This window comes from Molothrus aeneus, chromosome 9 (genome assembly GCF_037042795.1).
Source record: "Molothrus aeneus isolate 106 chromosome 9, BPBGC_Maene_1.0, whole genome shotgun sequence".
Taxonomy (NCBI): Eukaryota; Metazoa; Chordata; class Aves; order Passeriformes; family Icteridae; genus Molothrus; species Molothrus aeneus.
Window position 1 is genome coordinate 215,572 of NC_089654.1, and position 13,793 is coordinate 229,364.

General features: G+C 42.1%; 1 protein-coding gene across 1 annotated transcript in view; it reads left to right on the forward strand.

Annotated features, from left to right (window-relative positions):
- Positions 1 to 3,875: 3,875 nt before the first annotated feature.
- Positions 3,876 to 13,793, forward strand: part of SLC44A5 (solute carrier family 44 member 5) — a 70,314-nt gene continuing 60,396 nt past the window's right edge. Inside the window, exon 1 of the mRNA XM_066555608.1 lies at positions 3,876 to 4,061. Coding sequence (XP_066411705.1) covers positions 4,025 to 4,061 — 37 coding nt within the window. The 5' untranslated portion in view covers positions 3,876 to 4,024. The remainder of the gene's footprint in view (positions 4,062 to 13,793) is intronic.

A 13,793-nucleotide genomic window follows, 5' to 3' on the forward strand; every position in this document is an offset into this window, starting at 1 on the left:
GTGTTGGGGAGGTCTCGTTATCTGGTACTGGAGTGGTTGGAGGTCTTAGCTGCCAGCTGCTGAGGTGGGTACAGTGAGTGCATGTCCTGAAAATCTTCTACTGGGAGAGGTTGCTGTGGGTGAGGTGAGTGATGGGTTCAGCACCAGTAGCTGGAGCGTGACCACATGTCACATCTTGTGTGTGTGGTGCTGGATTATCTTCTCCATAGTGGGTGTGTGTTTCTCATTTCCTGGCAAAATTCAAGCTGGACTTACCAATGAGTAGGAGACATCAGGTCATCAGACAGACAGGGATCCATTCTGTCATCCATGGCAACCTGTGAGTGTGGAGTTCCTGTGGGATATGCGAGTGCAATATGTTTGCAGGAAGCATCAAGCTGAACCAGCCTGGAAATAGGCACTCCTGAGGCAGGTAAGGAGGCTGGGATCTGGCCAGCAGTACTGGGTGAATGTGCTTGGGCATGTGCTTGGGCATCCAGGGAGTCTTGTGCATGCCTGCACTAGTGACCTTTTGTCTCTGCCAGCCCAGGAGGAGGAGAGGACATGGCTGCCTGTGCTCTGTGCTGGAGCTGAGGGTGAGTCCTGCATGCAGGTGCTGTTGAAGACTGTGCACCACAAACAGGAAGGCAGCAGCAGCCACGTCACTCTGCCTGGCAGGGACCCTGCATCCCCAGGCACCAGTGTGCCTCCAATGGCAGGGCAGGACAAGAAGGGCCCTGGTGCTCCAAGGAATGATAGACCTTTCTAACACCCTTTTAACAATTTTCAGCCATAAAATAACTTTTCCCTCTATGGTAGCTTATTTTATTTAAAGCTTTTTTCATGGGGAGCCTTGTGGAATGTTTTCAGAAATCCAAATAACTTGAAAATCAGCTGTATGCCCTCATTTTCATGCCTTCTGGCTCCTTGAGAAGTCTTCGGTAGTTCTCTGAGTTTGACTTCTCTTTACAAAAATTATACTTTTCCAATATATCACAAAAATCTGTCTGCATTAATTCTGTCTGCATTATTGTAGTTTTCAGTATTTGCAACATTCATAGGCATGGTCAGCAGTTTTATGGATTTTCATTGGATTTATTTTAAAAAAATTGTGAAAATGCTTATCACCTTCAAGTCTATATGTGCATAGAAGACTTAAGGAAAATATCCTATTAACTCTACATATTCTTTTCCTCCTCTTGGCCGTTAGACAAATGATTCTTTTTGGCATCCTTTTTTGCAATTAATAGTCAAACTCTTTTTTGGCCTGCCTTACTGTTCTTTCACACTTAACATGCCAAATTTTGTGATCCTTTATAATTTACTCACTTGAACACAATTGTTCCCTATTTTGGTAGGTTATAGGAATATAGGTATATTACTCCTTGTTTGTAGCTACTGCCCTTTTCATTCTATCTAGTCCTGGCGACTTCCTTCTGCCATATCCCAGGCCCTTCAGAGAAACATGAATATACAAAGATGATCTGCTCTGTCTCAAAGTGGTCTCCTTACGTAGCCTTCTATCTATCTGAATAGCTGTCTTGTAGTTTTTAGCACTATTCTAACATTTTGAATGCTTTTTAGCAAGTTTTCTCTTTTATTTTAATGTATTTTTTAAAGTTGTTCCTTGGTTCTGGTAGTCAGAACCAAGTAAAAAGTTACTTCTCCTGGAGGATATAAATACTATATTATATAAACTGTGTAGTATAGACACAATATAGACATTGTATAAGCTCTGTATTATATATATTATTTATATATATAATATGTGATACTTAGGTATCTTAGATATTTATTTGTAGAACAGGCTATACTACCTGTATTACCTATATTTTTTATTGTTGAGATTCCAATATTCATTCTTGAAGGTAGGCTGTTGTTGTGGTTTGACACTGGCCCAATGCCAGGCACCCATGAGGCCATGCCAAACAATACAGATATATATAGATACATTTCCCTGCACAAGGGGTACAGAAGAACACTGAAGAATAACTGAAGCTTCCTCAAGCATGCTACTAAAGCTCTGATGATCAAATCCGGTCATGCCCTGCTACCTTTAGGTTGCCATGCCTTATCAGAATGAGCCAGAAGACATTAATACACTTCCTTCCTTCTTACAAAACTGTCCTATGCCGCATTTCTCATGTTTGACTCAGTCTTTGACACAAGATCTTTCTTCTGCAGGTGAGATTGTCTGAATTGTTTTCCTAGTCAACATCACTGAGATTAAATAAGAATTTCTTAGCAAAGGACATCAACCCTTTTCCACATCAGGTATTTACTTGAGGTCCATTTCTTGGAACACAAACAGGCATCTTGGGTAGCTAGGCTAGGTAAGTGGCCTAGTGGTTAGGGAGACAAGGTTAAGAAGGAGCTCTCAATAAATTTGTAGACTACGAGCAGTGCACAGAATCATAAACCTCTGCCCAAGTTTATGATTATAAATCAGAATCATAAACCTCTGCCCACTCTGATAAAGTAGGATGAAAGGAAGCCAGTACTCATTTGAAAATATAATACTTAAAAGTATAAATTCTAACAATTCTATATATGGGGGGGGGGGGGAGGAGGAGTGATTCCCCCCAGTATTTCCACTACTAGCAGACAAAACTACATCAGACAAAACTACATATGTGAAATTCAGTAATTATTGGAGTGATTGGCCTGAACTGAGACCGCTAGGAGGATAGATAAGGTCGTAAATATGCCTGATTTAATTTTCTTGAAACTAGACAAGGCAGCTACCTCTACAAGACCTGATGATGCACACACCATGTATGTAAGAGGCACGTACCCTCACTAATGCACAGATGATTGGTTTACATTTCCATACAAGCAGAGCAACAAATTCCATGATCTATGGACATTAATTTACTCATCAAGAAATGAGCCATGTGCTTTTGAGGTCTTAAGCCAATTTGAGGAAGGATACCTTTATTTGCAAGCCTTGGAAAGTAACTTTTCCTCCAATGCTCATGTCTGAAAATACAAGTAAGGGCTGATAGGTGCACTTCTGTAATTTCAAAATGTTTTGTCTTAGAAAATGCTCTGTTGTCTTGGACTTAGTGACAACAGATAATAACATCATGACATCTGCATGTAGTGGCCTTTTGCTGTAGTGATGATTTGTGTTGTCACGACTGTAAAAGAATCTCAGCAATTGGACTAATTGCTCGTAAGTGGCCTTTGTCCCATTTAGATAAAACGCATGGAGGAGGATGGCAACTGAAGGAAAGTTTATGACCAGAAATTACGTATTTCTCAGTATTGAGGGTGTTTTTTGACTGAATCATGAAAATGCCCCAACCCAGGACCAACACACTTCCCCCGTCAGGGACAGACGGACGGCTGTCGGTGAGCACGAAAGAACGCTTCACCCTCCTCCAGCCCCGGGAGCTCGTGCCGGCTGCTGGGCAGGAGACTGCTGCCCGAGGGCGGCCCAGCCGGCCCGGCGCTCAGCACGGGCCGCACGGACAGCTCCGCCAAGGGAGGCGCTTCCCGGCGGGGCTCGGGCGGGCGGCGAGCGGCTCCAGGGCCGGCCGGCCGCTTCCCACCAGCGGCAACACCTCCGGGCTCTGCGCAGGGCACGGGCACAGATACCCGGCTGCGGTCAGCAGTGGTTGGTGCAGGAGGATGGAAACCGCCCTGCCAGGTACGGCTCGCCGGGTCCGGCCTCGCTCGCTCTCCCCAGATGCCGAAGTTGCCTCCGGGCCCACGCGAAGTCGGCGACGCGCGACCCGTCCCGGCACCCCTCGCCGGCCCTCAGCGCGGCCGCTCCGCCCGCACCCCCCCTCCTCGCGACCCGGGCACCGGCACCGCCCCCGCGGGTCGGCGCAGGCGTCGCCGCGGAGCCGGCGGGACGGGAGGGTGGGCGTGGGGTGCGGGTGGTGCTGCGGGCGGCCGCGGCTGAGCGGAGCGGGAGGCTGCCCGGCCGCCGCCGCCTCTCATGCCTTCACGGCAACAAAGAACGCGCTGAGCAGCGGGGGAAGGCGCCGGGCCCCTGGCTGTGCCCTGGCAGTGCCGGCGTGGAGGGCATCGAGAGACGATGGCGAGGAAGGGCGAAGCCTCCGCACATCTCTACGGTGAGCGCGGGGCACGGCGGGGCGAGCGCCGGTGCTGGGGCGGGGGCGGTCGGCGCCTGTACTGCCCTCCGGCCTGTTTACAGCGTAGATCCGCCCGGCCGAACAGCGGCGGCCAGAGGCAGACGGAGTTTGTGCCCCTTGGCGAATGTGGGGGCGCGGTGGCCGCAGGGTCCCCCGTGTTGGCGGTAGACCCCGGGACGCCGGAGCGCCTGGCTCGGCCTGGAGCAAAGCAGGACGATCGGTTCAGGGAAAGAGCCGGTGGGCGCAGAGATGGGGGCGGGCAGACCTGGAGCTTCCGCCGCCGCCCTAGCCGCGGGAGCAGGTGCGCTGTGGCCGCTTTGTCCGCGTTCTGGGGCAGAGAGGGGCCGGGCGGCAGGTGCACACGCCGGGCCGGGCCGAGCTGAGCCGACTCGAGTGTGGGATGCCTGAAGCGTTGTGCGGGGCCGGGGGGTGCCCGGGGCGGTGTGCGGGGGCGGAGCCCGTTGAGCGGCGGTACCTGTGGGCTGCCGGTGTTCGCGGCGCGTGCGGCGGGAGCTTCCCGCTGGTCCTGCTGACCGGCGCCGCGGGAAGGTCACCGGGGGCAGAACTGGGTGTTTGGGCTCTGCTTTAATTGCTCCTTGGAAGGCCATGTATTTGCGATGAGGGGCACAGGGTTTGCGGAGCTGCTTAGCTTGTTTGAAGGTGTTGCTACAAAGCTGATTTCCTCTTCCAATGTGCGTGATATTTCCGTGGCAAAACAAACGAGCAGAATGAGCAAACCCCCTTAGGACTGGTCTGCTGCTCCAGGAGCCCCGAAGGCCTCCAGCAATGAGCCGAATTGCGCAAAAGCATAAACGTGGCTTGGTAAAGCAGCCTTTGCCTCGGTACCATTAGGCATGCTGGTTTACATCTTGGAAAAATCTGGTTTTTAATTCACTGACATGGTGTGAACCTTGATCTGACTAAACAAAAATCCATGGCTTGCCTTCCTTTGGAAAGGGCAATAGGAGAAAAAAGCCTTTAGGGAGGGAAGACAAGCCACAAACTAAGGTGAAATAAAAATTGGTGAGTCTGAAATAATTTAACTTCTGAGAGAATCATTTTCTACTCCTATGGAATTCAAATGGTTTTGCAGATTACTGCAGTGAGAGTGTAGGCCTAAGATCATAGACACTCAGCACTGATGGCAGAAAGAGTGGAAGTATTATTCTGGAAGAAGAGCGAGAACACAGTATTCAGAAAGGGAAAAATAGCTTTCGAATAGAGTTCAATAAGTACTATGTATGCTTCCTCATTTGCTATTTGTAAACGAGAACCCTCTAATAAAGTCATGATGAGTGATACCAAGTGTTTTACTGTCATTATACAGTAATCTTTTAAACTTCATTTTGAAAACATGTTACATGGGTAAGAAAGGGTGAATCTCTTTATTCGCCTTTAGGGAGGAAGGCAGCATTCTGAAGAATTGGAGAATTTTGTCTATTTGACCTGTTTCGTCAGTGGGTTTACTTCCTTTAAGTTCATTTACATGTATGGGTATTAATAGTGGTAATGTTTATTGTGTTGCTACATTTGCAATTACTCTGCTCTTGTTGGGAAGCAAGGTTCTTTCCCTTATTAGATCCCATTATGTTGAGGACTTATAAAACGGAAAGTGGAGCATTTTCAAATTGAGCATATGTAATATAATTTTCCTTTTAAATTAGATTGCTGTAATAGTTATTCTCTTGACTTTGTTGTCTTTGTCTGCAGCTAGTTATTTATTAGCCTGCAGGTATATTTTTCAGAGGAATAGATGTCCTAAACTTCTTTCCTTGGAATCTCAAGGATTCCTCACAGCATTTATAAATGACAAAGGCAAATACTTCTCAAAGTTTTTTAACTTGTGTCATCAGTCTGATTCTTTAGAAGAGATTAGTCAAGTGCATGGTTTAGGAGTGGGGTTTTGTTTTTTAAGGGAAGCAGTACTTTTCTTTAATGTGACTGCAGTATTAAATGCTGTCATGCGACTGTTGAAATGAATGTTGAAATTATTTTTTACTTCATTGTAGAATCAGTGATTGTCCCATAAACAATTTACTGTAGCAGTGAAGTGCAGTTCAGTTTTACCTTACAAATGGACACTGAAGGCCAAAGCGATGATCTTTAACAAAAACTTTTATCACTGTTTTAAGAAACATTGAGAAGGCCCAATTTATTATTTACAACTCAAATTCATCTAGTTTTTTTATATCTGTGTTTTTACATCTTCTCTAGGAAGAACTACTTACCCATGATTTTTTTTGCCAGTAATGGATGCAACTGAAACTTGAGTTTATAATTGTGATTTCCTAGTTACTGCTGTGATCATGTTTCTCCCAAGAAAGGAGAAACATGATCACAGGTTTCTCCTAAGAAGAATTCTATTTTTTATGTTTCCAAGCTAGGGAAGTTCTGTTTCACTTGGGACAGCTTTTGAGGAACTGTGACACTATCAAGATGTCATTTTTGTCACTTGGCCTGCATTTACCATTCTTAATTTCCTCCATTTATGTATGTGTACCACCCAGGAAGGGCATCCTCAAACTGAAGAAAATGGGCTATTTAGCCACAGCAGTGTTGTACTATATGGAAGCTATTGGCTGTGACACTACTGCAGATAAAACTTCCCTAGCTTCTGCTGGTAAATCCTTGTGCGTGTGTATGTAATTCATTTTGCCTTCTGAGGTTCAAATTTCATACCAGTGGGGTAGGTTCATATCAAAAGTGAAACTCAATTTAACACTTCATTAATATTTTAATATACTTAGAAGTGTTGGAAGTAGTGAAATGCAGATTCAGCTTATACCTTTCTTCTCTGACATAAGTTTGGTCCACTTCATTTAGGCTTTGTTGTGCATGTTTTAGGTGGGATAAATCATTTACTCTTTGAGTAGATCTGCTAAACCTAGTTACAGAGCTTCAGCCATACCTGATTTTGCCAGCATCCTAGTTTTACATAAAATGATTCACTGTGGAATAAACCTGGGAGGCTGGGCAGAATTTTAAGAATTTTAAACACTTTGTTATATGTTCCCTGCTGTTTTTTACTGCAGACAGGTCTTTCTGAGTGAAAACTTTCTCTCTCAGCATGCTCCTTCATTTTTTGTCTGGTTCTGTTGTAATGTCCTCTGCACCATCCTCGTCCCAGGAGTTACAGTCACTAGTTCAGTATCCATGTGAGAACCAGTAATGAGTGATGTTTGTATTGAAACCAGTGCTATTCAGTATGTACATCAACAAAATAAATGAGGTCAAGTGCACCCTCAGCACAGGCTGCAAATGACACCAAGGTGAGTGGTTCAGTTGATACACTAGAAGGAAGGGATGCCATTTGGGGTGGGGGCCATGGGGCATGACAAGCTTGAGGATCTGCAAGCTGCTTGAAGTCAAGCAAGGCCAAGTGCAAGGTCCTACACCTGGGTCAGGTGATCCCCATTATCAGCACAAGCTGGAGGATGAATGATTTGAGAGCAATGCTGCAGAAGAAGGACTTGGGATACTGGTGGATGAAAAATTGCCTGTGGACTGTCAATGTGCACCTGCAACCCAGAAAGCCAGTGGTGTCCTGGGCTGCATGAAAGAAGTGGTACACCAGGTTGAGGGAGGTAATTCTGCCCCTCTACTCCACTCTGGTGAGACCCCACCTTCGGACCCTGAAGGTACTGCATCTGTCTCCAGCATTCCCAACACAAGCAAGGCAGGGATCTTGGAGCAGGTCCGTAGGAGGGCCACAAAGATGGTTAACAGGCTGGACCACCTCTCCTATGAGGAAAGGTCAAAAGAGTTGAGATTGTTCAGCTTTTTGATATGTACAATGGGGGTTTGTGAGAAAGATGGAGAAAGAGTTTATTATATCTTTTTTTAACCCCTCTTTTTTTGTTTTTTTTTTTTTTCCTTTTTGTTTCCCCCAAGTTTTCTATTGACACGACAAGGGGCAATGGTTTTTAACTGAAAGAGGATTTTGGTTGGATGTAAGGAAGAAATTTTTTATTCCAAGGGTGATTAGGTGCTGAAACAGGTTGCCTAGAGAAGCTGTGGCTGCACCATCACTGGAAGTGTCTAAGGTCAGGTTGAAAGGGACTCTGAGTAACCTAGTCAAGTGGAAGGTGTCCATTCCCATGACATAGGGTTGGAATGAGATGAGCTTCAAGGTCTCTGCCAACCCACACCATTTTGTGGTTTTGTGAAAATATGAAAAGTACTCCATACCAGAGATGGTTTAGTCAGTAAGTGAATAGGCAATAAAACTGGTAGGATTTAGGTAATACAATTTTTCCTCACCTAGTGATCTAGCACTTTTTCGTATTTCTTGAGCCAAATTAATTACTGCATTTTCAAGTCCAATTAAGATTCTAGAGTATCTGAAAGTATCCAGGTTCTACATTTGCTATCCTTTAGCACTTCAGTGTTGTGCATCTTTTAGCTTATTGACTTAAGCTGAGCCATTCTTGGTAGTAACGTATTGGCTCAGCCATGAACAAGGACAATACAATCAGAACACCTATAATCAAGGATATTAATGGAACTGTTCTGCATAGTTATACTCTATTGAGTGGGTTATGTATAACAGTCACTGGACATTATCTAGAAAGAGTTTAATAAGCTAGGTTTCTTGTTGACTAATTAAACTTGGTTATATTTTTTAACAAGCAGGATACTAATACATAGTTGAGGGGAAATTCTCTCTACTACCATCCCAAGCCTGTATAGTGTATTATCATCCAATCTTGCATCTCTGCTTCTCAAAGTCTCTCCTGTTCTACTAGGCCTGTATTTCTCTACACTATATCCTTTTATTAGAGTCACAAATATCTCATTCTGCACGGGTTAAGTAGTTGTTACTGTTACGTAATAAGCAAAAATAAAATAAATTTGCCGTAATCATCTGGTCAGAAGAAAAAATGCTGTTAGACTTAAACACACAGAAATGTGGAGATGATTTAGTAAATTCAGTAACTGATCTTCACTTGGATATGAGAAAATCTGTTTGTTCTGCATTCACTCCTGAAGTGTAAAGGCACGTCACATTCACAGTTGCTTAACTGTATTTATTTGAGTTTTCTGTTGCTAGTATCCGACTCAGAGGCAGTCAGATTTACAAAATCTGCTAATGTGATTCCTTAACATCTGAATATTATGTCAGGGAGTCTGACATAACATTATTGTCTAATAATCTAATAAAATAATGCAGAAGCATCTAGGAATAGTGTAATTGCGTTAATTTAGGACTATTAAAGCACATAAACGTAAGAGCTTTCCTGTGAGGTTAGGAACAAGGTGTATTTTATGGAATAATACTCTGATTTGTTTAATATCGGAAGATAAATACCCAAATTTGTTAACAACCTTACTTTGTTACAGTGAAGGTAAGGAAAATGTGATGGCTGTGCGCTGTACAACATGTAAGTAAACCTGGATGTTTAGATTTCCATATATGGAACTTGTACTGAATCATTTGGGACTTTGAAGAAGGTGTTTCAGTCAGAGGTTGAGGAAACAGTGAAGAAGTACCCAAGAAATCTTGGAACAAGGCTAACAGAAGAGCCTTTCAAAGTTCTTTTCAACTTTATTTTCTGTGAGCACTTACTTGGGAGGTGGTGTGATACACAGGACTCAAAGTCCATGAAGATGGTGTGGGAAAGTGGTGACAAATCTAATAGGTTACTGTGGGGGGTTTAAGAGTTTATTATAAACCTGTGTTTTATTTTTGCTAGGGTGACAGGAAACAAATGCCTGCCTGTTAGAGTTAAGTGGATGTCTTTGATATCTAAGTATTCTTAGGCAACAGATCCCAACAGTGACTGAGTATAATTTTGGATAAAAGACTTGTGCAACTTAAACTTTATGTGAATGCTTCTGCTTTTTTTTTTTTTTTTTCCTTTTCATATTGTCAGTCTAAATTTGTTGGTACCAAGCTTTTATGGTACTGGAATTCCAGTCTCTGGAATTCACTTCTCTCCAGGTATAGATATAAATAGCTTCATACCTGCCATTCCAAATAATAGAGCTGCAATCCATATGAAGCATCAAGAGTTTTTATTACATTAATCTGCTGCGGCACTTTGCAGCATCTGAGATGCTATAAGCACCGAGAAATAAAAGTAGCCAGGAGGGAATCTCTCTCTCTTGTGGGATAATCCCACAGAGTCTACTGCTGATGTAGAAATTCAGTGCTGTCCACATGCCAATACAAATTATAGACAACTTTTCATGGGCAGAGATGGGATACATCTGACTGTTCCTTCTAACTAAGGGATATTTGCATTTTTCCAGCCTCATTCCACATAAATGAAATCATCCTTTCCCTCCTAGATTGTGCTGAAGAGAGCTGTACAAGTGACTGTACGCTTTGAAGGTACTGTGTTGAGCAGTCACTTTGAAGTCAAAGGTCTTCTGTTTTACTAAAAACTGGAATGATGCCTTTGATTGACCTCTGACATCTGCCAAGAAAAAGAAGTTTTGCCTAGAATGATCCTCTCCGTAAAAAGGACCACTTATTAAGGTTCCCAAAAGATGTTTGGCGGGTTACTTCTTCAGCAGGAAATCCCATGCTTGCACCTCCTTTAAACCAATAGGTATCTGTTAAAATAGATGATTTAGTGTGTACTTCTGATGTGGTAAGAGTGGGAACTCATTTGTACTTTAGGAGTATGTTTCACCAGAAAGAGGAGCTCTAACATGACTGGGCTGGGATACCACATAATTATCTCTTCTGTACAGCTGATTGTATATGGAAGAACGTGAGTATCTATTGCATGCAGATCATCTACACTTGTACAAGCTGATGTGCTTGAAATTTGGTAGCTAAGTGTCCTTTATAATCAGTGTACTTTGAAATAAATGAATATGTGGAATAATAACTCTGGTATTTATTATATAAGATTATTTTAGTGGATATTACATTAAAATGAACTGGTTTTTTCATCATTGATATTTTTCTATAAGAGTCATAACTTCCTGGATATGATCAGGTTGCTAAAAACTAGCTAAGTGTAGCAAAATACAATATTTATTTTTAGATTCCCCCCACCCCTCCGGCAGAATGATAAATAATTCCTATGCTGTGTTGCTTTATTCTGTCAGACAAAAGGCAATAAGCTGTATCTGTGAATGCGCCTTTTTCTTGGTTTCAGTACAATGCAATATCTGTGCTAGCATCTAAGCAACTGCTATAAACAGGGAAGTGATGTGCCCTGTGACCAATACTCTTGAACTCTTATAATATTTTCCCCCATATGTAATTTAAAGATTTGTGTAGGATTTGTGAGATAATACAGTTTTTTCACATGTATATATATGTCTGTGGGTGTATTTAAGTAAATATGTATATAATATGTACATATATATTGCTAACAGATTTATTATAACCAGGAATGCATAATTTCATTTGGAAAGCAAGTAACATAATGTTATATTATATTGTATTTGTAGTTATGCAGTTCATGCAGAGCAAACCCTTTCTGATTTATGCTGATAGACTTTTCACAAATGACTAAGTGTTGTGGCAAGAGCCATGTAACAACAGTCCACAAACTTGAGATTAGGCACCATTTTGGGCTCCAGTCTGAGGGAAAACAACCATCTTGGCAGCTGTCTGGAAGCTTATTTTGGAATTGTAGAGAGGATAAGAAAGAGAGCTCAGCTACTGGGAACTTGGCTTTTTCTTCCAATCCTTTTATAATGAAAGGTTTTCCTTTCAACTGGGGGAATCAAAAATCTGTAGGTAGTGAATGAGTGGTTTAGGATACTGACAAGCAGAATAGGAAGAGAAATCAGTGAAAGTTTCTTAACAAAGTGAAAGTAACCTCAAATCAGGTGAATCTGTGAGTGGACATGGAAAACAAATTAACAAGTGCACTAGAATTCTGAGTCAATGACAATCAATGAAGTTGTATAGTACGCCTAGAAATGTGGCTCTGAAAGCAGAAAAAAATAACCCCCCCCAACTGCCAAGAGCTTTTTTCCAAGACTCTTCCCTGTTATGTACACTGTAACCACTGCCAGAATAAGATATATGAGAAATCCTAAAAATGTTGTTTATTTATGTTCTTCTCCCTCAAAAGTATAAGAAAAATATAGTAAGAAAGGATGGCATGGTAAAGGAACAGTGTGGGGAAGTGTTTCTTTTTTTCCTCGCAGAGTGACTCTTGGGGGATGTGGATGGTCAATTAATGTATATTTGGTCACCTGTTTTTTGACTTGTTTTAAGCTGTTGGGTCAGTTCAGTTAGTGGGATCAGTTAATGATAATATTGCATTCAACGTGGGAATTAAAGTTTGTTAGATTTGACTAGTCCTTAGGAGCTTGCGCTAAAATGTGTCATCTCTAACCATTTTCTGTCATACTTTAAGGCAAAGTATCATAGTTTTATGTCTGTACCAAAGATTATCTTTAAAAGGCATCCTGCAGTGAATTTGCTTTAAAGTATTGAATTTGCCTGTATTAATTTTGCCTTTAAAATAATAAGTTGTAGTTGCGCAACCAAACTAGGGCAACTGAATGACAATGGTCCTTAATACAGACTGCTCTGCATTTTGAAAGATTCTCTTGTTTATGGGTAACATTCTGCTTGTAGACTGCATAATAAATGAAACTGAAAGAGGAAGTAGCTTCTGTTCTCACTGTGTGACCCTAGAGCCTTTCTGGAGCATTTGTGGAAGGGCAGGATTGTAGTCTGTATAGCTGTGCTTTTTTTGACCTTTCAAACAAGCTTGCACTGTCTTGGCCTGTCTGCTCATCCTCTCACCCAGACCTGATGAGCACTTGCAAACTGTTGGAATAGCTGGGCACTATCTTAAAACATGTTTTCCTGATGTTAGGGCATATTAACTTTGATATCAGTCATGCTTAGTGTAATAAAGGAGAAAGCCATATGTGTTTGCTTTCCCTTGCTATGGTCTTGTACATGATTTCCACTTACAGGGAAGTGGAGTAAGCTGGGATTGGTTTACTTTTCACCCATGTCCTTACCTTTTCTTTTTCAAAGATAGATGAAAGCTGAATATTTGATTAGAAGATTAAATTATGTGCTTATGTTTTTCTGGGCTATGTTTATATTTGATGACAACTACATATTACCATTGTCTTTCTCTGCTGCTTTAGCTGCACTACAGAAGCTGTGGTAAGTTATGTTGTGGTTACTCACAGCTTCTTCCTGACCATTTGACACAATCCCTCAACCTAATGCTGCTAATGTTACTAATGTAGATGCTTCTAAATAATTGTGAAGTTGCATCCCTACAAGGGTAAAGAAAGTTTATGCAAATTATTAGTATAGATGTCCAGTTCTTGTACTATAGCTGTTGTCATTACAGGCATCAATTTTGACATTATCTATGCATCTGGCATCTGGAATATCTGCTTTGTGTTTCATTATTGTCTGTCTTTCTCTCTGTTCTATCAATCTGTCTTCTTGTTACAAAATGCAGTTTTAGTTTATCGCATGCTTCTTCATTGTTGTCCTCTGTTTTAGAGGAATTTTATGGTTTTCCTATTCTCACTCTATTGGTTTCAATTCTACATCAAAATAAATATGAGCAAAAAGCAAGGAATCTGAAGCTTTTTGTGTTATATTTGCAGTGTATTTCACCATTGAAACTTTTTTTTTAAAGGTAATTGCAGATTGCCAAAATATAATCTTATTTAGAGCACAAGATTTCTCTCAGGAGGAGTTTGTACTTGACTTGCAGCTGTGAGTCCTCTGTAATGCATGATGGACCCCTGAAGGAAACC